Raw genomic sequence first — 25,370 nt, 5'->3', positions numbered from 1 at the left:
ATATGCTTAGGGGGAGAAAGTCTCCCACATCCCGTTCCCTGGGTACCCTACAACTCCCATGGATGTCATCTGTGGCCTCAACCCCTGCAGATGGCAGTCTGCACCACAGAAAGGCAACTTTGGGTTGGTTTCACCCCCTCCCGCCCTCCTCCAGCTCTTCACTGTAATTGGATTCAGGCTGAAACAACCACGTCCCCACCAGGAAAGGAGGGCATTGGGGCGGGGGCGGAGGAGAGGCTGCGAGAGAAGGGAGGGACCTAAGGAGAGAGCGGAGAGGGCTCCCGACCCAGTTCGCCTACTAAGCAGAAGAAAGATCAAAAAAACGGGGAAGAGGAGAAGAGCAAACAGGCACTTTCAAGAACAATCCCCTCTTCTCCAAGCCGAGAGAGCTCTGGGAATCCAAATTCAGTGCCTACCGAAGACAAAGGCGCCCGGAGGGAGCGGCGGTGCGACCCCAGGGCGTGGGCCCAGCCGCGGAGCCTGCACGGCCCGGCTGCCCCGACGTCTCGGACCATGTCTCCCGCCCCTCGACCCTCCTGCAGCCTCCTGCTCCCCTTGCTCACGCTCGGCACCGCGCTCGCCTCCCTCGGCTCGGCTCAAAGCAGCAGCTTCAGCCCCGAAGTAAGTGAGCTCCTTCTGTTCTTCCCGGAGTCGCGCCCGCCAGGGAGTCGAGTCCGGGGGTCTCCAAGGGGACAGCCCCCACTCGGAGAGGAGGGATCTCGGCAGCTCCGGCCTGCAGGATCCCTCCCCCCTGCTTTTTCCTTCCCCATATCCAAACTTCCAAGTCGATCCAACTTTTGCCTGCCTCCAACCAACCCCCCTTCGCCGCCACCGACTCTCTTTCCCATTCCTTCTTTTTCTTGGAAGAACTTTTCAGCGGAGCGAACCCCCCTCCCCAATTCCTCTGAGCTCTGCGCTCAGCTCAGTTGCGAGCCTGATAAACACTTGGACTCCGCTCAAACCCCGCGCTGTCCGGGTTCCTTGTCATGTGCGAATTTGTTGTTCAACTTTCCAGCGCTGTCGCGCTCGCGGGGAGGAGCGCTCTCCACCAATACATCTGCGGCCAGATGTGGTCGCGAGTGGGCGTCCGAGTGTCCCCCCTGCCCATCAGCCTCCCCAAGTGGACCCCTCTGTGTCCGCGCCCGAGTCCTGGCGTCGAGGTTAGCAGCGCTAGCTCTCTGGCCGCTTTTCGTACACACAAAGGTCCCTTGTGGGGGGTGCGGGGGTGGGGGGCTCAGCACAGCCACCATCCCCATCCCCGTCAGCGCCTTCAGGCCCTTTTTTATTGTTAATTGTGTTTCTGCATCAATTGCAAGGAGACTGGGGGCGTCACACAGGGAGGGGGGTAAAGGGTCTGGTCCTGGGCGCCCTCAGGCGTCTCGACTGACTCCAGCGCCCCCCACCCCCATCCTTACCCCTACCCTGCCAGTGGCCCACCGGGCCCTGGAGGAAGCCGCGTGGGAGTTGTCTGAGGAAGTTTTTCCTCTCTCTTTTATTTTGGGGTGAAGGTGGGAGATGGATTTAATCAGCTTCTTATTTTGGGTCATCCCAACCCACTCAGTCCGGCGAGGGCCTGGGTGCGGTCGGGAGGGGCCTGGAAGGGCCCAAGAAGGGGGATGGGATCTGGATTTGGTTTCCTACACCCGGGTCCCAGACCTTGTTCCACCCCCGAAGGAAACCTCTCCAGAAAGAAGAACACAGTCCCTCTGTCCCTGAAGTGATGTGAGGTGAATGGGGAAAGCACGGCCCTAGGAATGGGACTATAGTGCTTTCAGACGGAAAAAAGTAAAAATCTGCCTGGGATTGGAGGCGAAGTCTTATGGTCATGGACCCTTCATCTGAGCCTGAAAGGGAGAGCTAAAAGGAGCCTGGGCATCTGGGGGCTGCCCACTGCCAACTTCATAGCCCTGCCTTTTTTTCCCTCCCCTGCCCTGCTAGGCCCCCTAGGGGAGGGGCAGCAGCCCTGGCTCTGTTTTAAGTGGGTCATGAGGTGTCCCGGTGCCAGAACCACCATTTGCTTCTGGGCCATGGAAGGCTGGGAGGCTGAGGAAAGGAGGGGCAGTCCCAGAGATAGGGATCCCAGGCCTGTTAAAGAGCCAGAGGTCCCTAACCCTCTCCAGAACTCCTACGTAGGAGATGTTCCCTTGACTTCCCCCCAGGGCAATACCTTGCTCCTCTCATTCATCAGAACAAAGTTGAGTTCTGTGAACCAACATTGTTGCTCCTTCAGGCCAGTCAGGAGGAAGAGCTGGGGTGGCCCAGGCCTCAGGCAGCTGGGTTCCTCCCACCAGGCCTCCAAAGCCCTGCACTAGCTCCAGGACAGCCCTCTCCTCCCCTTGGCCTGTCTGGCGCTCCGCCCTTCCCCCCATCCAGCCGCAGACACAAGAGTCCTCTCTTCTGTGGTTCCGACCTCATAGTCTCTGTGGTTCTTGCTTTGCTCAGATCCTGCCCCTGTGAGATGGAAGGAAGAAAATTGCCCAAGCCTGGGAGGAGGAAAGGGACAGGGCCTTGTGACTCTTTGAGTCAAGGGAAGTCCCTTTCTTGAATAAGCCTCCATTTTCCTTCATAGGGCTTGGGGTAGAAGCTGTGGGGTGTGAATAGTTAGACCTACCCACCTCTTTAAAAACAGTGGAGAGGGATTTATCCTAGAGTCTTGGGTGTGGATTCTCCCCACCTCTTCCTCTTTCCCATAAGAGCATCCCTCTCAGCTTGGCTGTCTGAGAAATGAGGGGACCTGCCTCATTCCTACTGACTTACAGCTCCAGGATTAGAACATCCCATTACAGGTGAGGCTAGGGGCAAAGGGAGTTTCCTGCATACTTGGGCACAGGCCACAGCAGGCCTCCTGAGGGCACTGGCTGTGGCATCAGCCAGCGCAATGGTTAGCCTGCACAGGTCAGGGCAAGCCTACAGCTCCCAGAGAACAGCTCCAGACTGTAGCACCCTGCCTGGCTCCCCTCTGGTATACCAGAGGTTAAACTTCATTCCTTCCTGTACTCCTGAGGAGGGGCTCTCTGAGCCACATGGTACTAGAGTTGTTCTGCCAGGCCTGTTGGCTGGGGAAAAGCTGGGTCGTTTCTGTCTCAGGCCCTACCTCCTGTCAGCCTTGGGGATCACTTCCTGGAACTATGTTGCAATATTTGCCCCTGTGGGCTTAGGTCCCCAGTCAGCTGCTCCTGAATCACCCCCAGTCCCCCTGCCAGAGCATTGATCCATCACTAGGGCCTGGGCCTAGAAGGGAAGGGTTATGTGGAGATACATCGGATGACCATGGATAGGGGATGCAGCACAAACAGCAGCCCTCACCCCTCTAAGTCCCCATCCTAGGCAACCTCCAGCCCTCTCTGGACTCCTTAAAAAGGCAAAGCTAGAGCAGGGACCAGAGCTGTCTGGGTCTTGTCTCCCATAAAAGAATCCAGGCATTTTCATATTCTATACATAACTTGGCTTGTTTTATTTTTCAGGCATTAGGAAAATACTTCATTGTTCTTACAATAAAGGCTGACTTTTTTTCTCAGTGGGGCTTTATAGTGTGTGTACCTTTCAATCCAACACCAAAAACCTAACTTTAATTCAAGGCAATTTTCCAGCCTTTATATTATGAACAATTCACAACATACCTGAAATAAAATACAGTCACCACTGTAAAATACTAGATGCTACCCTCCCCCATCTCCCACTTCCTCCACTGAGAACCTTAAATGGGCCCTTAGTTCCAAGCCCTAGGGCAGATGGTGTTTAGATAGGGATAGTGGTGGGATTGGACTTTTACTACTTCCAAAGACCCCAGCTTCCCCTCTCAGCAGCCATCCTTAGCTCTGGCTCCTTTTCTGCCCTTCTTTCTAAAAAGATCTCAGCTGTGAGGGTCCTGGAGGCATGGTACCTCTGTCCCAAGAGAGCATCATGTGGAGCACAACAGTAAAGCCCCCTCAGCCTGACACCACCCCTCCTGCCATCGTGGATACAACCCACCCCTAGATGTGACATGTTGAATTTGCAAGAACACTGACACAGAGGAGAATAGTGCCATAAGGAATCACAGCTCTGAGAAGACACCCTAGAACTCTCTGCTAAATCTTAGAGCTCTCATTCTCAAGAGAACTACAGATAGTCTAGAGCTATGGCTCTCTAGCCATGTCTGTGCTCACAGCCCCAAGAGGACAAGCTATACTGGGGTGTAGACCAGAGTTTAGATCAGCCTATGAGTTTCTGCAGATGTGCTGCCAGAGCCAGGCTGGGAATCCATCCCCCTCTTCTGACCAAGCCAAGTACCTATGCAAGATAATGTTGGGAGGCAGATGTGCCCCCTGGGCCAGGTGGGAATGTTCCAAGCCACATCCCTCTCCCTACAGGCCTGGCTGCAGCAGTATGGCTACCTGCCTCCTGGGGACCTACGTACCCACACACAGCGCTCACCCCAGACAGTCTCAGCTGCCTTTGCTGCCATGCAGAAGTTCTATGGGTTGCAAGTGACAGGCAAGGCTGATGCAGATACCATGAAGTAAGTGCTTACCCTGGCAGGAATTCTGTCCCGTACCCACTGACACATTGAGCACCAGAGATGTTGCTACCTGAATGCCTAGCTCCTGACCCCATACTTCATCTCCGCATAAAGGATTCTGACCCTCTCTATAACGTTGGCCTATCCCCACACATCCCCACACGGACATAGAGCCTCACCCAACACTGGTGCTAGGGCCAGAGGCAAGTATCCAGGACCTGCTGGAGAACTCCACCCTCCTCCCCTCTGGAGACCTTTGTCTTTCATACACTGCACTGACCCCAATCCTCCCATTCCAGGGCCATGAGGCGCCCCCGCTGTGGTGTTCCAGACAAGTTTGGAGCTGAGATCAAGGCCAATGTTCGAAGGAAGCGCTACGCCATCCAGGGCCTCAAATGGCAGCATAATGAGATCACTTTCTGGTGAGTCCAACTGGCCAGAAACCTTTATCACATCTAATACCCTTCCCTGTCAGTTGTGTTCTACAGACTCAGAGACACCCCCCCCTTCTCCCTTTTTTTTTCTGGGGAGCAGGGAGGAAAATGGCTGTGATCCTGGAGAGAGGTGCAGCCATCAAGGGATATACCAGACAGCCAAAGTCTAAGGGGTCCCTAAGCCTTCAGTTCTCAGGGTTGAGGCATCATGCTGAAGCAGTAGGAAGAGGAGGTTGGGCAAATAAAACTAGCTGGGCAGTTCAGGGAAGGAGAATTTTGCCCCTTGTTGTCCTAACACCTCCCCCATTCTCTCCCTTCATGGACGGACCTCAGCATCCAGAATTACACCCCTAAGGTGGGTGAGTATGCCACATTCGAAGCCATTCGCAAGGCATTCCGTGTTTGGGAGAGTGCCACACCACTACGCTTTCGAGAAGTACCATATGCCTACATCCGAGAAGGCCACGAGAAGCAGGCTGACATCATGATCTTGTTTGCGGAGGGTTTCCATGGTGACAGCACACCCTTTGATGGTGAGGGCGGCTTCCTAGCCCATGCCTACTTCCCAGGCCCCAACATTGGAGGAGACACCCACTTTGATTCTGCTGAGCCCTGGACTGTGCGGAATGAGGATCTGAATGGTGAGTGAGGGAGCCTTGGGTCCTACTCCATGAAGTCACCAGTCACTTAAGGGGAAGTTGTCCTCCTACCAAAATCTCAGGGCTAAAAGGGACCACAAAGATCTGGTCTGACTTCTAACAAAAGCAGGAATCTGCCAGTCATGGTGGCACTGCCTGTAATCTCAGCAATCTGGGAGATTGAGACAGGAGGATTGCGAGTTTGAGGCCAGCCTCAACAATTTAGCAAGGCCCTAGGCAACTTAACAAGACTGTGTCTCAAAATAAAAAATAAAAAGGGCTGGGAATGTGGCTCAGTAATTAAGCACCTGTGGGTTCAGTCTCCTGTAGCAAAAAAAAGTAAAAGCAAGAATACCGTTTTGAGTTACTTACATTTGGTTCTTCGTCACCTCCTGACTTTCCAAAGGATTCAAAGCATCCTTCTCACCCACTTTTTCCAGGCAAACATCATGTCTAGCTCCTCGGAGAATCTGAGGCCTGCAGAAGGCCTTAGCTTTCCAGGTGTTCCCAGAATTGGGATCTTGCCCCAGAGCACTCTCACTCCACCCAGATGAGGTTACTAACTTTGAGCCTTAAATACCAAACAGAAAATTGGACCTCAGGATTTGGTCATCTTGGGTGGAAAATATGCATGGCAGGCTTGTGTGAGAAACTCTGGTAGGCAAGCAGTGAGCCTGAGGAAGCAAGGTAGGCTATCATTCTACCATGCCCACCCCTCCAGGGAACGATGTCTTCTTGGTGGCTGTGCACGAACTGGGCCATGCCCTAGGCCTCGAGCATTCCAATGACCCCTCGGCCATCATGGCACCCTTTTACCAATGGATGGACACAGAGAACTTTGTGCTGCCTGATGATGATCGCCGGGGCATCCAGCAACTTTATGGCAAGTAATCCACACCCACAACTGCTCCCTCTTCTCAACTCCTCGTCCCCTCCTAGCTTCTGCTCTGTGCATTTCCCTCCCTATGCCCAGTGGTATCTGCACACACACATACCCCGCCTGATCTTGCCTCTGTCAGTTCTCACTTTTGAGAACACCCTCTCTTGCCTCCCAGCTGATTGCTTCAGCCTCCACTAGAGGGTGTGAGCCCCTCCACACCTTTCTAAGGATCCATCTACCCCTTTGTCTGTTCTTCCATCCCTTCTACTCCCAAGTCTGAAGTGTCCCTCTTGTTCTCTCCCCCAGGGAGTGAGTCAGGGTCACCCACCAAGATGCCCCCTCAACCTAGATCTACCTCCCGGCCCTCTGTCCCTGATAAGCCCAAAAACCCAAACTATGGGCCCAACATCTGTGATGGGAACTTTGACACTGTGGCCATGCTCCGAGGGGAGATGTTTGTCTTCAAGGTGAGAAGAAGAAGAAATGGGCTGGTTCTGGGGACAAAAGGGTTCTATGGCAGGGAGACTGGGTTGAAACAGCAACAGGAAAAATGGAAATTAAAATCAAGGGACAAAGAGAGCAGTGGGGGAGCTTAGAAATTTGGGGACTGGGGAAGAGGATTAAGCTACAAGACATAATGTGTTCTTTGTGCCTTGTCTGGTTCCAGGAGCGCTGGTTCTGGCGGGTGAGGAATAACCAAGTAATGGATGGATACCCAATGCCCATTGGCCAATTCTGGAGGGGCCTGCCTGCATCAATTAACACTGCCTATGAGAGGAAAGATGGGAAATTTGTCTTCTTCAAAGGTAACCAAGTGCTGGTGCAGTGGAGCACACTCGTAATCTCAGGAGGCTGAGACAGGAGGATTACAAGTTCAAGGACAGCCTAGGCAACTTAGTAAGATCTTGTCTCAAAAAAATAAAAAGGACTGGGGATATATATATATATATCTTAGTGGTAGAGTGACCCTGGTTCAATATCTAGTATCAAAAAAAAAAAAAAGTAACCAGGATTCTACCTTAGTCTGTCTTGAGGAGCTGATTCCACTTAACTCCTCCAAATGCCCCAGAGCCCAAGTTAAACCTGGATTTTGCCCTTCTTGGTCCTCCCCAGGAGACAAGCATTGGGTATTTGATGAGGCTTCCCTGGAACCTGGCTACCCCAAACACATTAAGGAGTTGGGCCGAGGACTGCCTACTGACAGAATCGATGCTGCTCTATTCTGGATGCCCAATGGAAAGACCTACTTCTTCAGGGGAAACAAGTAAGACCTCTACCCCTTAACCCCAGGGGTCACTACTGCCACCCCCAAATCCCATCTTCAAATTCTGGAAGGACCCACCTTCTGCCAAGATGTTTCTTTCCCTAATGAAGTTGCTGAATGAGCCTCCACTGTTGCCTAGCAATGAGCAGCCTCTGTGGGTGCCTCGTGAGTGGGATGTGACCGGGTCACCATTTCAAACCTGGTCATTTGACGCCTCCTGCCCCCGGCACTGTGCCTCTGCCCTAGCAGCCAGGCACTGTCATTAAGGGCTGCTGGTGGCTTCTTACAGCCTGGGCCCTCCCTTCTACCTCCTCCTTCCGCCACTTTCAGCTGCAGGCTCTCATTACTCAAAAACCCCCGTCCCCCCACCCTGTCCACAGCTACTCTTTGTCTACTGTTGCATTCTGTCCTGGTTCCTGGTACACTCAAAGGACATGCCGTGTCCAACCACTTCCCTTCCCCTCCCCCAGGTACTACCGTTTCAACGAGGAGTTCAGGGCAGTGGACAGCGAGTATCCCAAAAATATCAAAGTCTGGGAAGGAATCCCTGAGTCTCCAAGAGGGTCATTCATGGGCAGTGATGAAGGTGAGTGGGACAAAGAAAGGTGTCCATGAGAGGAGGGTGGAAATAGAGAGATAAGGAAAACAGAGCATCATAGGGAAAACAAGGTGGATGGTAAGTCCCTTACCATGTGCCAGGGACTGGACCAGGTGCATTCATGGTCGTATCCCATGAGCCCTGCCCCTCTCCCAACCTGGTACTATCATTGCCTCCATTTTATAGCTGAGGAAACTGATGCTCGGAAAGGTGCAGGTGAGCTCAGCTGATGTCACACTAACAACTTCCTTCTGTTCTTCTCCTTTGGGACCTTTTCACCCTGCCCTGTCTCTTGTCCTCCTTCCTGTTGACCCCTGCAGTCTTCACTTACTTCTACAAAGGGAACAAATACTGGAAATTCAACAACCAGAAGCTGAAGGTAGAGCCAGGCTATCCCAAGTCGGCCCTACGGGACTGGATGGGCTGCCCATCAGGGGGCCGACCTGACGAGGGGACTGAAGAAGAGACAGAGGTGATCATCATCGAGGTGGATGAGGAGGGCAGCGGGGCTGTGAGCGCAGCTGCCATAGTGCTGCCTGTGCTGCTGCTGCTCCTGGTGCTGGCAGTGGGCCTCGCCGTCTTCTTCTTCAGACGCCATGGGACTCCCAAGAGACTGCTTTACTGCCAGCGCTCCCTGCTGGACAAGGTCTGACCCCCACTGCCGGCCCACCCACTCCTACCACAAGAACTTCGCCTCTGATGGCCAGTGGCAGCAGGTGGTGGTGGGTGGGCTGCTTCCACCCGTCCTGAGCCCCCTTCCTCCAGCCTACCTTCTCTCTGTCCCTGACTGGCCTCTCCCACCCTCACCCCTGGCATTGCTTCTTCCCCAGATGGGGGCCCCTGAGGCCTGAGCAGGAAGGTGGTGTCCCTTCTAGCCTCTGATCCTCAGGGGAACCCTGTAGCTTGGTGTGTGTTCGGCCCCTTTTGAATGTCATGGGGGCTCTGCACTTGAAGGCAGGACCCTCAGTCCTCACTGGCAAAGGTCAGATGAGGTCATCTGCTCCTTTTCCATCCCCTGACATACCTTAAACCTCTGAACTCTGACCTCAGGAGGCTCTGGGCACTCCAGCCCCACAAGCCCCAGGTGTACCCATTTGGCAGCCTCCCACCACTCTTTGGCTAAAAAGGAATCTAATCGTGTTGTGGGGCAGAGGCCCTGAGAAAGTGTGAGAGGGTGGGGATTGCTCTGCCACCTAAGACCTCAGGAGGAGAACTCAGAGAGGGTCTTAGTGGCTTGGTCAGTTGAGTTCCTCCCCACAAAGATCTGCCTCTGCCCCACTTACCCCGGAGAATTTCCAAAGAAATAGCCTGAGCCATTAAGGACTAAACTGGGGCTGAAGAAACCCTTGGCAGCCCTAACCCCTCTTGAATGTTAGCCTTGAATGGGGATTTCAAGGTTGGAAGAGCTGAAACCAGGAGGTAAAGCCCAAGTTGGAATGGGGCCAAGGGGAGACACCCAGGGCTCCAGACCTGAAGATCCTGAAGGCCACAGAAGAACCTTGTTCAAATACAGGCAGCTGGGGCTGGGACCCAAGGGCCAGAGTCAGAGGGGACAGGAAATGAAGAGTGGCAGCAGTAGAGGTTGGGGGCTGGGTGGCCACAGGGGCACCACAAGTTGGGCGGTGGTACCCAGGGAAAGGCACATTTTATTGGAGCTCTCAGGAAAGTCCTGAGGAAGGCACACTGGCTCCTCTTTGTCCCCTTCCTCTGGGCAAGAAGCCCAGAGAAAGGAACAAAAAGGGCACTGGGGACTTGGAGGACTTATGGAGAGAGGCCACCTGTTTGTGGGACCAGAGGAGGTTCCCCGAGGCCTGGCAACACTCAGTCTGCCTTTCACCTCAGTGAAGAGCAGGTGCCTGGGTGCTGCTCAGTGGGGTTAGCCCCTCACCTCCCTGACGCCCGCATCCTCAGCCCATCTTATCGGTGTCCAGTCCTCCTTCTCACACCCAGCCCACCCATTTTAAGTCTCCTTCAGCCACTGAAGGTAGTCATGGTACTGGGGACTTGGGAGAGAAACACCCTGTGGAGGGAGCTAGAGGAGAGGGATGTCAGGGAGGTGAGGGATGGGGGTAGGGGAAATGGGGTGAACGGTGCTGGCAGTTCGGCTAAATTTCTGTCTTGTTTGTTTGTTTTTTTTGTTTAATGTATATTTTTATTATAATTATTATATATGAACTTCATTCAAATTGTTCCTTTTTGTTAACAAGGGGCAGGGGGGGGAGGGTGGGGGAGGGGGGCAGAGGCATCTGACCCCAGGAACCTGCAGGGCGGGGCTGGGTCAGTGCCCTCTAAGGACATTTTTGACCTTGTTCAACCTTTCCACAAAGAATAAACTGTGTTTCACATTCTCTGTGTGACTGCAGTTCTGTCTAGGGGTGAGCGGGATGTGGATGGCGGGCTGGAAAGGAGAGCAGGTGTCTTGAGCAGCACTTTCCCTGAAATAGAGTTCTGGTAATTTTTCATAAAAGAATGTTTATTCTTAGCAAACTAATGGGATTCAAGGGCCAGAGTTGGGGAGCAGGGCACACCCCACTGGGGAAGGGTTGCTCTCCCCCAACCCGCCTTAAAAGACTAGTTTTGAGACTGAAGGCTGCCAAAGATAAGAGGAAGTGATCAAGCTGAGGCCACTTGGAAAATCTTCCTAAGTTGCATTACCATGTCGTGTGATCTGGCCACAGACCTCAGTTTCCTCGTGCCTCTGCCTGCAGTGGGGGTATTCCCATGATCCTATTCAGCCCCAGGCTCAGTGAAGGCCCTCAGGAGCCAAAGTTTTTTTCTGAGCCTGGGCCTCTGCTGCTGGGACTGAAGGAACGGAAAGAGAAAGAGGTTGCCCCAAGACCTATTGGGAGCAGCCTGCCTCTGGAAAAACTGACCTCCCCTCAATTGCCCGGGAGAGCCCGGATGGTCAGGTTGGAAGGGCAGAATAACAAGGCTTTGTTTCCTCTTTCCTTAGAAACTGCTACCCTAGACTGGGTTCCCAGGCTGTCTACCCGCCCTTCCTCCGAATCCAGCCTGAAGGGAGGAATCAGTCCAGTTGCTGAGTCAGCTCAGCTGGAAGAGAGCAGCCCCCTTCCCTCACCAGCCTTCCCTTCCTGCCTCAGCCCAGCCCATCGGGCTCCAGCCCAGGCCCCCTCCACACCCTGCCTCGAAGAACCTTGGCCCCACCTACTCTACTCCTTCATCCAGCTGCTATTCAAGGCTCCTTGGTGTGATTGCTTTGGCAGAAGGGGTACCCCACCTTCCTGTCAGGAACCCTGACCCTGTGCCTGGCCTCCTGCTCCTCCCCTGCCAACAGCTGTTTGGCAGTCCTCTATGTCTCAGTGGTGCTGGACATCTCCTCCCCACCATCCTCACTGGAGGGGATGGGGACCACAGGAACGCAGCATGGGCAAGTCAGGGGCATCTAGGGGTGGTGGGGTTCGTGCATGTGGCAAGGAACTCAAAGATGAGCTCATGGCCCTTTTTGTTTTTGTGGTCCACATCTGGAGGTAATTACAGATGTTATCCAGTGGGAGTTCTGCAAAACAGCTGGAGCCAGTGAAGGAGCTGGGGGAAGGGAGACTGCCAGAGGGAAGAAGAGGGGGAGCCTAGGGCTCCCGCGGCTGGAGTGTGGTTTCCCCATCACGAGGAAATTGTTTGGCTGTGATTCTGGAATCACAAGATGCTCTCTGAAGCCAAGGGGGAAAGATGGGAATGGAGGACCACAGACAAAGAGGAAGGCTTCACGAGCAGATAACGGGTGGAGGCTGCAGGGTCCCGTGCCTCTGACGTGCTTGGGCCTGCTTGACCCACCCCTGTGAGGCTGCCCAGTGACCCAGGGAGGTGTCTAAGTGATCACGAGGCCCCAATTGAGTGAACCGCTGGGTTAGGCAGGAATGAGGGGAGGCAGAAGGCCCTGTGGCTCCCAAGGACCTGCAAACTCTGCTTTCGCTGGCTGATCTGTCCATTGGGCCTGACCCAGTTTCTGTGGTTCCAAGTTCCTTTATTCGAAAGCAGCACATGTGAGTTGGAGCAGCCAGGAGGGAGCCAAGGGGAATCTGCAAAGAGTTTGGGAAGAACCCAGGGAAACAGGTCTAAAGGAGATGCTGGACTGGGGATGAGGGTCAAGGAGGATAGTACTCTTCCTACTGCTGTGCCCCACACATTTGAAGGGTGCCATGAACTCCCTTGCCACCACCTCCCCTTCTCCAAGGCTCCTGCTCACCAGCTGGGCCCATGCCTCCAAGACTGCCAGCCAGTCGCTGGGTCAGCGGGGCTGGGAAGGAAAGATCTATGAGGGCCACACCCTCTGGAGAAGAGAGGACTGGGCAAAGGGATGTCCCCACCCGCTTACAATCTGGTTAGCCTGCTGGTCCTCTGTTGTTCTCTCCCAGGACCTCCCTCTTCAATCTGACAGGCCTGCCAGTCCTCTCTATCCCCCCTGCCTTCCATTTCCAACAAAGGGGAAGCTAGCATTCACTGAGATCTTCACAACATGCAGTGATGCAGAAAGAAACTGAGGCTCAGAAAGATTAATCACTTGCTAAGGTCACAGCTTACTCATCCAAATTTTAAAACCTTATCTGACTTTTCTTCTTCTTTCTCCTGTGCAAGCAAATTCTGACAATGTCTCTTTGGTGTCTCTTCCAGTGTAGACCCTAGGTAGATAGGTGTCTTCATGGCAGTGCGTTCCGGGGAATCTGTCAGCATGTGCGGTTCTGCTTATTATGTTCTGTAGCAGCTTCCGTATATAAGGTAGGCATGCAGGGTAGAAGGGTTCTTCCTCAGGAACTCCATCACCTCCCTTCTCAGGAACAGGAGCAGGCACTCTGAGGGAAAGAAGGGTGCACCAAGACTCTGAGGAAGACCATGATAGCAGCTGGGGAAAGGTGGGGTGGTAGATGACTATGCTCAAGGGCCTGGGGGAAGCAAGGCCATCAGGGGCTGAGTTCATTCACTTTCTGCAACATTAGCCCATTCCTGGGGTTACTGCCTTTCTCCCTCAGACAGGCTTGGGAGACTGGGGAGACCTAGAGGCAGCCTGTGAGGGGCCTAGGCAGCCAGGGCCTGGAAGGCTGACTGGCCAGAAGCCACCTTCCAAATGAGCTCACACACATACTTTCCACTCTGGCCCAGCGCCGATGGCTCAGCTCCTTCCAGGCCAGCCTTCCCCAGCCAGGCCCAGCCCCCTGTGTCCTCCCCTGCCATCAGTCCTGGCCCCAAGGGTTCCACAGTGGGATCACTGGACACCCCAGATCAGGGCTGTCATCATATCCCCAGGAAGCAGCTTCCTCTGCCTCCATGCTGAAGCCAGCTCCCCTCAAAATCCCTCACTCCTCAGCCACGTAGCCCTCATGGTTTAGAGGAAAAAGAGACCAGTCCTCTGCCCCCAAAGACCACCCCTGTGTAGAGAAGGATAGTAGAGCAGACAGAAGAGGAGGTGACACTGCAGTGAATGGGCGGAAGAGCTTCCTTTGAGTGCCTAAAGTAGCTCCTTGACTCAGGAGCCAGCCTGGCCTGGGAGCTACCTCGCTGTGGGTCACATCCTGCTTGCTCACTTGATTTCTCACTTAGGCGCACTTCCCTGACTTGGGGCAGCATGGGATTTGGGTCGGGCAAGGCCAGGATGCCCACAAAGGGAGAGGAAGTCAGCCTCTTAGAAGGCCTAGCAGATTCACATCTGCCACAGGCTCTAGTTACTTTGATTTGTTCTGTGGTCAGAGTCACCCTTCTTTAGCCAGCTCCCAGAGATATGTATCACTGGGCTAGAGAACAAGATCAATTCTCAGAATGTTCTCTTTCTCTGTTCAGTGCCTAACTTTGGGCTAGAAATATGGCTGCCCTGACAATATTTCCTGAATCCAATAATGTATCTGAGGGTCTGTGGTTGAGTATATTCAGACATAGCAGACAATTCTATCTGCTTTAGATCCCAAAATGATGGCCCCTAGGATCAGATCATTCAGCTGTTGCTTTCCTTTACCAGACACTGATAGTGTAGTTCTGTCAAGGAACTTCTACTGTTCATAATACTGACCCCATCACAGCCACTGATAAACATGTTCTGCCCTCACTTTTCTTACAAAAGAGTAAGATAGTGCTAGGCACACTGAAGGCACTGGATAAAGGTTTGTTAAATTGAATTGTCAGCAGTAGTTGTAATTATGTAAGTATTTTAAACATACCTACATAAGTATTGTGTATATACAAGTACTGAATATGTAAGCTGAAAAATCAGAGATATATATTTATACTTCATGGACTTTGTAAACTGTATATCTCACCTTGATCTTTAAAAATTTTTTTTTATTTAGTTGTAGATGAACACACAGTATCTTTATTTTTATGTGGTGCTAGGGATTGAACCCCGTGCCTCATGCATGCTAGGCAAGCACTCTACCACTGAGCCACAACCCCAGCCCCCTAAAACATTTGTAAAAGGAATAAAAGATTGGGCATGATGCATACACCGGTAATCACAGCTTCCCCAGAGGCTGAGGCAGAAAGATCAACAAAAGTTCTAGGACAGCCAGGTGTTGTAGGGCATACCTATAATACCAGCAACTTGGGAGGCTGGGGCAAGAGGATCTGAGGATCAGGAGTTCAAGGTCACTTTCAGCAATTTAGTGAGACCTTAAGCAACTCAGTGAAATCCTGTCCCAAAATAAAATATAAAAAAGGACTGGGGATGTGGCTCAGTGATTAAGCACCTCTGGTTTCAATACCAGTACAAAAAAAAAAAAAAAAAAAAGTTCAAGAGTAGCCTGGAAAACTTAAAGTAGAATAAAAAATTAAATAAAAAATGTTCAGTGCAAGAGCACTTACCTAGTATGTGTGAGGCCCTAGGTTCAATCCCTGGCACTGCAAAAAAGGAAGGAAGGAAGAATATACTGATGTAAAGAGATTCATACCTCCTACTTTGTCCCTACAGGGCCTACCACTTACACCTACAGCCTGTCCTTAACCTGGGAGTGATCAATTCCAGCTGTGATGACCCAACTCTTCCAGAAATATCAAGCCTTCGGGTTGCACCCCAGCCCAGCCTGTACCCTTACCTGGAGTGTCCAGCAGGGTGGGGTCTCTTACCTACACTCTTCTAACATCCCATGGCCAGATGTTCCTAAACTGTTTCCTCTACTTTACTGGCCTGTGCTCCAGGGATGCACCCAAACTATTCCTGCACAAGACTAACCCTGCACAAGGTAGGAGTGTGTGTGTGTGTGTGTGTGTTCAGAGATAAAACTCACAGCCTTGCTACACAAGCCCTCTACTACTGCCCTACATCCCTACCCTTGCATAAGTTCCAAGTGGAGGAAAGCCCGGGAAGGGATCTAGAGGAACACTGATCCCATTCCATTGTGCCTGGGGCCACCCTGCTCTCCAGCAGAGGCCGTCTAGGCAGGTTTGCAGTATGGTAGCGCCCCCTTGTGTTGAGTGTTGGAGCTGCATGCCTGACCTGAAGAATTCAGAGCAGCATGGCAACCCCCCACCCCGCCCAACACCACCACCGTCCCAGGACTACCGAAACCACCAACCTATCCCTTCCCCCTTTCCACTTCCTATGATTCCACCCTGGACACCTGTACTTAAAGGGGTGGGACTCTGGGGGAGAGAGGCCGACCAGACGTTCTTAGCCTTGCCAGTTACAGAGAGGAAAAAGTCAGAGTTTCCGTCTGGTGTCCCAGTGCGGGAGTGGGCGGGCAGCCCTGACCGACTCTGGAAAAAGAGTGGAGCGGGTACCTACCGGACAGAGGGCCAACGGGAGAGAGGATGGGAAGCCCTTCTGCGACCTCTTCTCAGAGCGCTTCCGAGTTGCCACACTGCCCTCCAGTGGATGCCTCAGACACGGCTCACCCCAGGATGCCTGTCTCCTGGATCCCAGGGTCAGAATTCAGGTGAGACCTGACTCCAGGACCAGAGTGCTATCCTGGAACTCCGAAGAGGGGGTTAAGGGGTGGAGTAAGAAAGTCTCGTGTCCCCTTTACCTAAAAATGGGACTTCTTTTGTTTTTCACCTACCTGAGTCATTTGGAAGTCAAACCCATGCCTCTGTGGGAGATTTACAACCTGCAGCATCCTCTTATCTTCTTCCCAGCCCAGGGCCAGGAGAATCCCTGGTGTCCCAATCTCACATTTATTAAAGGTCTTACATTTCTAATTTTGTAGTTTAAAAAAATTCCTATAGATATCTTACAAACAGCATTATATTATTGCATTGTTTGTACTAATTTTTTCATAAGTATTTTAAATATACCAAGCATTTAAAAACCATTTTAATATTTCTTAATTTTATAATATATCACAGGCTGAAAAAATGGATATGATTGAGGTCACTCCCAAACCAGGGAGGTGTGCCCCCAGCCCACATAAAAAGTTAAACCGAACCCCGGGAAGTGGCACTCCTGTAATCCCAGAGGCTCGGGAGGCTGAGGCAGGACAATCACAAGTTCAATGCCAGCCTCAGCATTTCAGTGAGGCCCTAAGCAACTCAGGAAGACCCCATCTCTAAATAAATAAAATATTAAAAAGGACTGGGATGTGGCTCAGTTGTTAAGTGCCCCCTGAGTTCAATTCCTGGCACCAGAAAGAAGGAGAAGGAAAAGGAGGAGAAGGAAAAGAAGGAGGAGGGGAGAGAGAGGAGGAGGGGAGGGGGAGGGGGAGGGGAGGAGGAGGAGAAGGAGTTGTTAAACTGTTTTTCATTCTTTTCCAGACCATAAACTAGCTCTTGTAACCATATGGTAGTGTCTTCAACTTTACCTCTCCTTTCAGACAAAGAGGTTTCCTCATCATGAAAAACTCTCTCTTGGATACTGCATAATTTTCCCCCATTTTTTCCTGTTCTCTCAAGCCAAAGCTTTTTAGAGTTGTCTACATTCTTTCACTTGTCATTTGTTTTTAACCCAACCTCTACATCTGCAACCCATGCATTTTCTAAGTGGAGCACCTTGTAATCCCAGAAAGATCACAAGTTCAAGGCCAGCATGGGCAATATAGACCCAGTCTCAATTTCACCTTTTTTATTTATTTTTTATTTAACATTTAACATTTATTTTTTAGGTGTAGATGGACACAACACAATGCCTTTATTTTTATGTGTTGCTGAGGATTGAACCCGGGTCCCACCCATACTAGACAAGCGCTCTACCGCTGAGCCACAATTCCAGCCCAATTTCACCTTTTTTAAATTAAAATATCTATTATATATCTTTATTTACCTGTCAGATTAGCAGATTGACAAAGACTTAAAAAGTGACAAAGATAATTAGAAGCAGACATTCCCACACCTGTTTTTTTCTTAAACTTTATAATTTTTTATCTGTTCAAATTAGTTATACCTGACAGTATAATGCATTTATGCATTTTGATATATCATACATAAATGGAATATAATTTCTCATTTTTGTGATTGTATATGTTGTAGAATTACATCAGTCATGCAGCCATATATAAACATAAAGTAATAAAAACTGTTTCATTCTACTATGTTTCCTGTCCCTGTATCACCTCTCCTCCTTCACTTCCCTCTACCTAATATAAAATAACTCTATTCTTCCCTAGTGGCCTTCCCCCCCCCCGCCCCCATTGTGAATTAGCACCAGAATATCAGAGAAAACATTTGGTCTTTGGTTTTGGGGGATTGGCTTATTTCACTTAGCATGATATTCTCCAACTTCATCCATTTACTAGCAAATGCCATAATTATATTCTTCTTTAAAGACAAGTAATATTCCATTTTTTTCAAAATTTAATTTTGAAATTTGAAAAAAAAATTTAATTATTTTTTAGTTGTAGTTGTACATAATACCTTTATTTTACTTATTTATTTTTATGTGGTGCTGAGGGTCAAACCCAGGGCCTTGCACATGTGAGGCGAGCACTCTATCACTAAGCCACAACCTCAGCCCTGAAATTTGAAAAACAAAAATTTTTAAAGGGGCGGGGGGAGAGAGAGAGAGAAAGAGAGAATTTTAATATTTATTTATTTATTTTGTTTTTGGCGGACACAACATCCTTGTTTGTATGTGGTGCTGAGGACCGAACCTGGGCCGCACGCATGCCAGGTGAGTGCGCTACTACTTGAGCCACATCCCCAGCCCCCTGAAATTTGAAAATTTTTGAAAAAAAAACTTTAAAGGACTGGGTTTTAGCTCAGGAGTAGAGCACCCTTGGATTCAATCTCTAGCAACTGAAGTTAAAAAAAAAAAAAAAAGCCACCAAGGCATTTACTGAAACTTCTTCCTATGAGGCCTTCATGACCCCTTTCTTCCCTCAGCCTGTACTTTCTTTGGCCTCATTTTAGCATCTAACACAATTTAAAGCTCCCATTCCCCTTGTCTCTCATGAACCAAGTCACCTTGTCAAGGAAAACTGAAGGGCCAAATAAGTGTCATTTTATACCAACCCAGGACCTCACCTCTATACCTCAAGCTGAGAGTCAACTGAACTTCTTCCTCCTCTTTCTCTTTTTCTTCATATTCATTGAACTCAGGGCCTTGTGCATGAACACCCTACCACTGGTAGCCCTGGCCTTATTCATATGCTATGTTAATTCCAGTTTCTATCCTTCAAATTAAATACAATATGCAAATTCTTATTTCATATTACATTCAGCCCATCAAATATCTGAATCTATAGTTTTCATGAATTCTGTTGCTCACTAAACTTTTCTTTATTGAAAGCCTTTCTAGGGGGCTTGTGCTATAGCTCAGCAATAGAGTGCTTGCCTCACACATGTGAGGCACTGGGTTCGATCCTCGGCACTACATAAAAATAAAGATATTGTGTCCATCTACAACTAAAAAATAAATTAAAAAAAAGAAAAGAAAAGCCTTTCTAGTCCCATAAATAGCTTCTTACATGACATGGCTTAGAGACCCCTCAACACCCTATTACCTTCCTCTGAACTGGGGTATTTTATTTTATTAATCTTTTAAAGAGTGGCTTTTTCCAGTGCATGGAGAAGCAGTATTATATTTTTGATTAGTGGTGAGTATTCTGGAATTACACAATCTGGATCTCAATCCAATCTTTATTACTTCCTACTCAGTCACTTCCTATAAATTATCCTCCCTGAGCTTCAGTTTCCTCATCTTTAAAGCACAGATGATAATATGAAGGACAGTTGAGTGGATTAAAAGACGTCCCTGATGAATCATTGTTTCATCTATTCATTCAACAAGCATTTCTTGCAGGTCATGGTGGCACACATCTGTGATCCCAGTTCCTCAGGAGGCTGATGGCTTTAAACTTGCTATCCTTGGCAACATGGTGAGACCCTGTCTCAAAATTAAAAATTTTAAAAGTAGCTTGGGAGGTAACCTAGTGGTAGAGCATCTGCCTAACATGTGCTAGGCCCTGGTTTGATCCCCAGCACCTCCCCGCACCACACATACACATATGAAAGGATTTATTGAGTACCCACCAGTGCCAGACTTTGTTTTTGGTACTGCAGAAATAACTGTAAACAAAAAGATCTTCGCCCTCATGAAACTTACATTCTCGTGAGAGGAGCAGGCAGTAAATGTGACAAAGGAGTAAAATATAGAATACTAGAGAGTGATAAGTGCTAAGAAGAGTCAGTTGAAGAAGAGAAAGAATTGGAGACGTAATCTCAGGTAGTGTTGCCAGGGAAGGACCCACTAACAGAGGTTACCAGGGAACAAGCCAGATGGTTCTTGGTAATAAGAATATTAAAAATAATAGCATATACCATAGACCCTGAGGTGAGAGCATGCCTGCCAGGTTACAACCTCAGAATATGCTAGTGTGGCTGGAACAGAATGCTCGAGGAAGAGAATAGCAAGAGAGGAGATCAGACACACGTAACAAGACAAGATCCTATAGTGCCTTGTAAGCTATTGCAGAAAATGGCTCTTACTCTGAAATAGGAAGCGTTTGGAGTGGAACAGAGGAAGGATAAAACATTTTAGCAGAGTTGTAAATACTCATTATTATTAAGACAATTGTTCAATGTAATTTGATCAGTGGAATAATCATCCCTAATTGTTATATAATGCTTACCTTGTGCCAAGTCACTAATTCTTTGATACTTCTTTCTTCAAAAGAAAAAACTAATTCATCTCCTGGAATGTGGTCTGGCCTTTGGTGATCTGTTTCTTATAGAATCTGGGAAAAGTGACACTATGTGACTTCCAAGAGTAAACAATCAATCACGCACAGTGGTACATGACTGTAATCCAAGAGATGTGGGAGACTGAGGCAGGAGGATAGCAAGTGTTAAGGCCAGCCTTGGCAACTTAGCAAGACCCTGTCTCAAAATCAAAAATACACGCCTGTAATCCCAGTGGGTTAGGAGGCTGAGGCTGGAGGATCACGTGTTCAAAGTCAGCCTCAGCAAGAGCAAGGCACTAAGCAACTCAGTGAGACCCTGTGTCTATATAAAATACAAAATTGGGCTGGGGATGTGGCTCAGTGGTTCAATGCCCCTGAGTTCAATCCCTGGTACAAAAAAAAAAAAAAAAAAAATAGGGCTGGGGATACGGCTCAGTGGTGAGTGCCCCTAAATTCAATCCCCAGTACCAAAAAAATAAATAAAATAAAAAAGGTGAAGATGTAGCTCAGAATTAGAGCATCCCTGGGCTCCATCGCCAGTATTACAAAAATAAATTTTAAAACTGCTTATATTGTGAGGAAATTTGTCATCCAGCAATAGATAACTAATATAGATTTGGGAACTGGAACATAGCCTGCTATGATGAACATAAAAGGTAAGACTGACTATGCAATCAGGAAAAGGAGAAAAACTGGAAGACTTTGAGAAGAATGTTAATGAAAGTCTCAAATGCCTTAAAGTGACCAGTAGAAACATGAGGGCCTTTAAAGAGACAGCCAGGGAAGATTTAAAGGAAAACAAAGAAGTGTTTTTGAAACTAAAAAGAAAAGAGGATTTTTATGAAGCAAGTTTAGTTTCAGTAGTTAACCTGTAGTAATGTGGAAAAAAGAATATGTAGCTACTTAATGGGAAATATAAATAAGACTTTCAGGCAAAGTATTGAAGATGACACCTGGTTTCTTTTTTGCTGTTTAAAATATGAGAAGAGAGAGATAAGCTGGGGATGGGGGGATACTGTTTAATAGAAAAGGAAAGGGGGAAAAAAGACAAAGAAAAAGGAGAGAGAAATTGTTATATTTTATTTATTTTTTTATTTAGGTGCTGGAAATTGAACTTGTGGCCACTTAACGACTAAGCCACATACCCAGCCCTTTCTTGTACTTTATTTCAAAACAGAGTCTCACTGAGTTGCTTAGGGCCTCAATAAATTGCTGAGGCTGGCTTTAAACTTTCCATCCCCCTGCCTCACCCTCTCAAGCCACTGGGATTATGGGCATGCTAGATTTTTAAATTCTCAGTCTCTCTAGATAGCATATTATGCTGAAAGTTTAAAATGGCTTCTAGGAAAACATCAAATCTAGGGTATTTTCAGAAAATAGAGATGCAGCTAAGAGTGACTATAACTTCCTTTATTAAGATCTAAGGCGGGGGCTGGGGATGTGGCTCAAGCGGTAGCGCGCTCGCCTGGCATGCGTGTGGCCCGTGTTCGATCCTCAGCACCACATACCAACAAAGATGTTGTGTCCGCCGAGAACTAAAAATTAAATATTAAAAAATTCTCTCTCACTCTCTCTTTAAAAAAAAAAAAAATCTAAGGGGAGCTGGGGTTGTAGCTCAGTGTCAGAGCACTTGCCTCACATGTGTGCGGTACTGGGTTTGATCCTCAGCACCACGTAAAAAAAATATAGTAATAAATAAAATAAAGGCATGCTGTCCATCTACAACTGCCAAAAAATAAAAATTAAAAAATTAAAAAAAATATCTAAGAACAGGGCTGGGGTTGTGGCTTAGAGGTAGAGTGCTCACCTACCATGTGTGAGGCCCTGGGTTCTATCCTCTGCACCACATAAAAATAAATAAATAAGAGTCTGGGACTGTGGCTCAGTGGTAGAGCACTCACCTAGCATGTGTGGGGCGCTGGGTTCAAGCCTCAGCCCCACATAAAGATAAATGAATAAAGGTATTGTCCATCTACAACTAAAAAATAAATATTAAAAAAAAGAAAATGACAGAGACAATGAAAAATGTGAAGAGGGCTTTTAACCTTCAGTCTTCTACAGCAAAAATCAGGCTAAGAAAACCACACAGTTGCAAGCATGGGCTATCTTTTATGGAAAAGGAAAACTTAGAAGGCTTTCTTAGAAGGAGTCTACACTTGGAGCCAAGAGCTATGGAAAATTATGCTCAGGCTTTGAATTCTAATCAAGGAATGACCAATCTGTATTCTGTTGGATTTGTTGCTGTTCTTTTGTTTTGATTTGTTGTATTTGAGATAGAACCCAGGGGCACTTTACCACTGAGCCACATCCCTAGCCCATTTTATTTTTTTTATTTATTTATTATTTTTAGTTGCAGATGGACAGGATACCTTTATTTATTTATTTATTTGTTTGTTTGTTTATTTATTTATTTATTTATTTTTAAGAGAGAGAGAGAATTTTTAATATTTATTTTTTAGTTTTCGGTGGACATGACATCTTTATTTTATTTGTATGTGGTGCTGAGGATCGAATTCAGCCCCCCCACGCATGCCAGGCGAGTGCACTACTGCTTGAGCCACATCCCTAGCCCCTTTATTTATTTTTATAGGGTGCTGAGGATCAAACCCAGTGCCTCTCATGTGCTAGGCAAGCATGCTACCACTGAGCTACAGCCCCAACCCCCCATTTTATTTTTTATTTTGAGACAGGGTCTTTCTAAGTTGTTTAGTGCCTCACCATAGCTGAGGCTGGTTTTGAACTCACAATCCTCCTGCCTCCACCTTCCCAGCCCTTGAGATTATAGGTATGTGCCACTGCATCCAGCTTCTGTTGGATTTTAGAATTTCTATGGACAAGTAAGTCTTTTGTATATCCATTTTCCCATTTTTCAAGTAGGAACAACTATAGAAGTTATCCTGTGCTAATCCCACATCCCACCACTATGATGGGCCAAAGCAGGGAATATAAATTCTCTCTTTAGTTCATAGGCTTTCAGATCAACAGGAACTGTACTCAAGGAGCTGTACTTAAGAAATTAGTCCTGGGGAGCCTCATCTGTATCTGGCCCTGTTATTTCTTTTTATTTTGTTGTGGTACTGGGATTGAATCCAGGTCTTTACACACACTAGGTAAGGACCAGGGATCTATTTTAGACAAGAAGATTCTGGACTTCAAGCTGATATAATAAAGGGATGAGACTTTTGGGTGCCTCAGGAAAATTAAGCAAATTTGCATATGTAAGGGACACGCATCTTTGGGGACTAGAAGGCAGATCATGGTCGGGATCCCGCAGGATGGATCCCAAAGATCCTTATCTCTTAATATCTGTTTTCTTATGTGTTTTCCTATAAGGCAGAAGAGTGACCTATGTAATTAAAGGGATACTGCAGAAATGATGGAGTATGATTTCTGACACTTGGTATTAAAAACATCGTAATTTCCATTTTGCTTTATTTTGGATTAATCTTTCGGGGGAAGCCAGCTGCCTTATCATGAGGATACTCAAATACTGTGGAGATCGGCACATGGAAAGGGACTGGATCTTCCTGCCAACAGCTAATAACTTACTTGCCAAGCAGGTGAGTCATTTTGGAGATGGATTTTCCATCCCCAAACCTTTAGATGACTGCAATTAAGCCAGAATTATCCACTGCTTCCGAATTGCTGATCCAGAAAATCAATGAGAAAATACATGTTAGTGGATTTAAGCCACTGAATTTAGAGTAATTTGCTATACAGAAGTAGATAGCTAAACATTAACATTATCATCATCCCCATTTTATTCATGGACAAACTAAGACATACAGAAATAAAATGTTTGCTAATGTCATTCAACTTAAATAAATGGTAAAATTGGGATTTGAACCCAGCAAGGCTGACTCCATGCTGCTTCTCTAGTATGTATGCGATTGCACTATGTTATTTATTCACATGCATTTAGAACCATCTGAAATCTTTTATTCCTTTTTTTTTTTAAAGAGAGAGTGAGTGAGAATTTTTTAATATTTATTTATTTATTTATTTTAGTTTTCAGCAGATACAACATCTTTCTTTGTGTGTGGTGCTGAGGATCGAACCCGAGCCGCACGCATGCCAGGCGAGCACACTTAAATCCAGATTGTCTGCATTTATGGTACTGCCTAAGTAATACTCCCAAAAAGAATTATTTTAGAATAATGTGTCTATTTCTTGGTAAACTATGCCAACTTCCTTGGCAATTATCCTTATGGATCAGGATCTAGTCAGGAAAATAGCCCATGCCAGATAGTCAAGAGAAGAAATTTAACAGAAATATAGTCATAAATATGATTAAATTGCTAAAAAGCCAAAAAGGAGATGTTGAGATAGGCCATAGGTTAGCAACAGCAGGAAGCTGGAAGAACAGAGAGGAGGTCAGGCTTCCTAGAGAGATCTAGTACTATAGAAGATGCATAGTTCCTACTGAAAATAAAGCTGAAGCAGTGAGACAGTGTACATCCTGGATCCTCCTTTCCTCTCCCCTCCAGCTTTCCACCAAGCCTCCTAATAGTAGAACCTAGACGAAATCACTCTGCAAAGAAACCTGGGAAATGTAGTTTACAGGAAGAGATAGAAGAATGAATCTGAAAGCAGACAGGTGAATGATTGACAGATTATCTCTTCCTTCTTTGCATAGTCACAAGCCATCTGTTTTAAAATCTATTCTAGAAATTAGCCAGGTTTGAAAGTCCTTGTTGTGAATATTCTAGAATCTATCATGTTTAATAGCAAGGACTCTGATCCAGACAGCTTGATTCAAGTTTAGGTTCTTGTACATGCTAGTATTTAGATCTGAGCAAGTTATCTGACCGTGACTCAGTTTCCTCAATTTTAAAACAAGGACAAAAATAATACCTACTTCCTTGAGATGTGGTAAGCATTGAATGAGATAATGTACGTGAAGTGTTTTAAACAGTACCTAGCATAAAAAAGATATTTTAAAAACTAAATATCTGGGGCTAGGGTTGTGGCTCAGCGGTAGAGCGCTCGCCTAGCATGTGCGAGT

At 47.8% G+C, this 25,370-nt stretch overlaps 1 protein-coding gene and 1 long non-coding RNA gene across 3 annotated transcripts; one reads left to right on the top strand and one right to left on the bottom strand.

The window, feature by feature from the left end:
* Positions 1-205: 205 nt before the first annotated feature.
* On the top strand, positions 206-10,663 carry Mmp14 (matrix metallopeptidase 14). 2 transcript variants are annotated; one of them, XM_078050349.1, is made up of 10 exons: positions 206-621; positions 4,353-4,501; positions 4,801-4,923; positions 5,269-5,576; positions 6,295-6,460; positions 6,764-6,920; positions 7,121-7,259; positions 7,567-7,717; positions 8,188-8,303; positions 8,636-10,663. In XM_078050349.1, the coding sequence occupies exons 1-10, from the start codon at positions 514-516 to the stop codon at positions 8,965-8,967; spliced, it is 1,749 nt and encodes a 582-aa protein (XP_077906475.1). In that variant the 5' UTR covers positions 206-513; the 3' UTR covers positions 8,968-10,663. The 2 variants fall into 2 exon arrangements, with proteins under 2 accessions (XP_077906475.1, XP_005338846.1); XM_005338789.5 differs by having other exon boundaries at positions 208-621; positions 6,295-6,456; positions 6,760-6,920.
* Positions 10,664-10,767: 104 nt separating this feature from the next.
* LOC120886896 (uncharacterized) lies at positions 10,768-16,227 on the bottom strand. Its single transcript, XR_005730046.2, has 2 exons — positions 16,039-16,227; positions 10,768-13,123 (listed from the first exon to the last, which is right to left on the bottom strand). It is a non-coding gene; the product is annotated as an uncharacterized LOC120886896 (long non-coding RNA).
* Between the last annotated feature and the right edge of the window lie 9,143 nt (positions 16,228-25,370).

The sequence above is a fragment of the Ictidomys tridecemlineatus genome, chromosome 5 (genome assembly GCF_052094955.1).
Source record: "Ictidomys tridecemlineatus isolate mIctTri1 chromosome 5, mIctTri1.hap1, whole genome shotgun sequence".
Classification (NCBI taxonomy): domain Eukaryota; kingdom Metazoa; phylum Chordata; class Mammalia; order Rodentia; family Sciuridae; genus Ictidomys; species Ictidomys tridecemlineatus.
The sequence above is the reverse complement of the archived record's forward strand: the minus strand, read 5'-3'. Positions and strand labels throughout refer to the sequence as shown.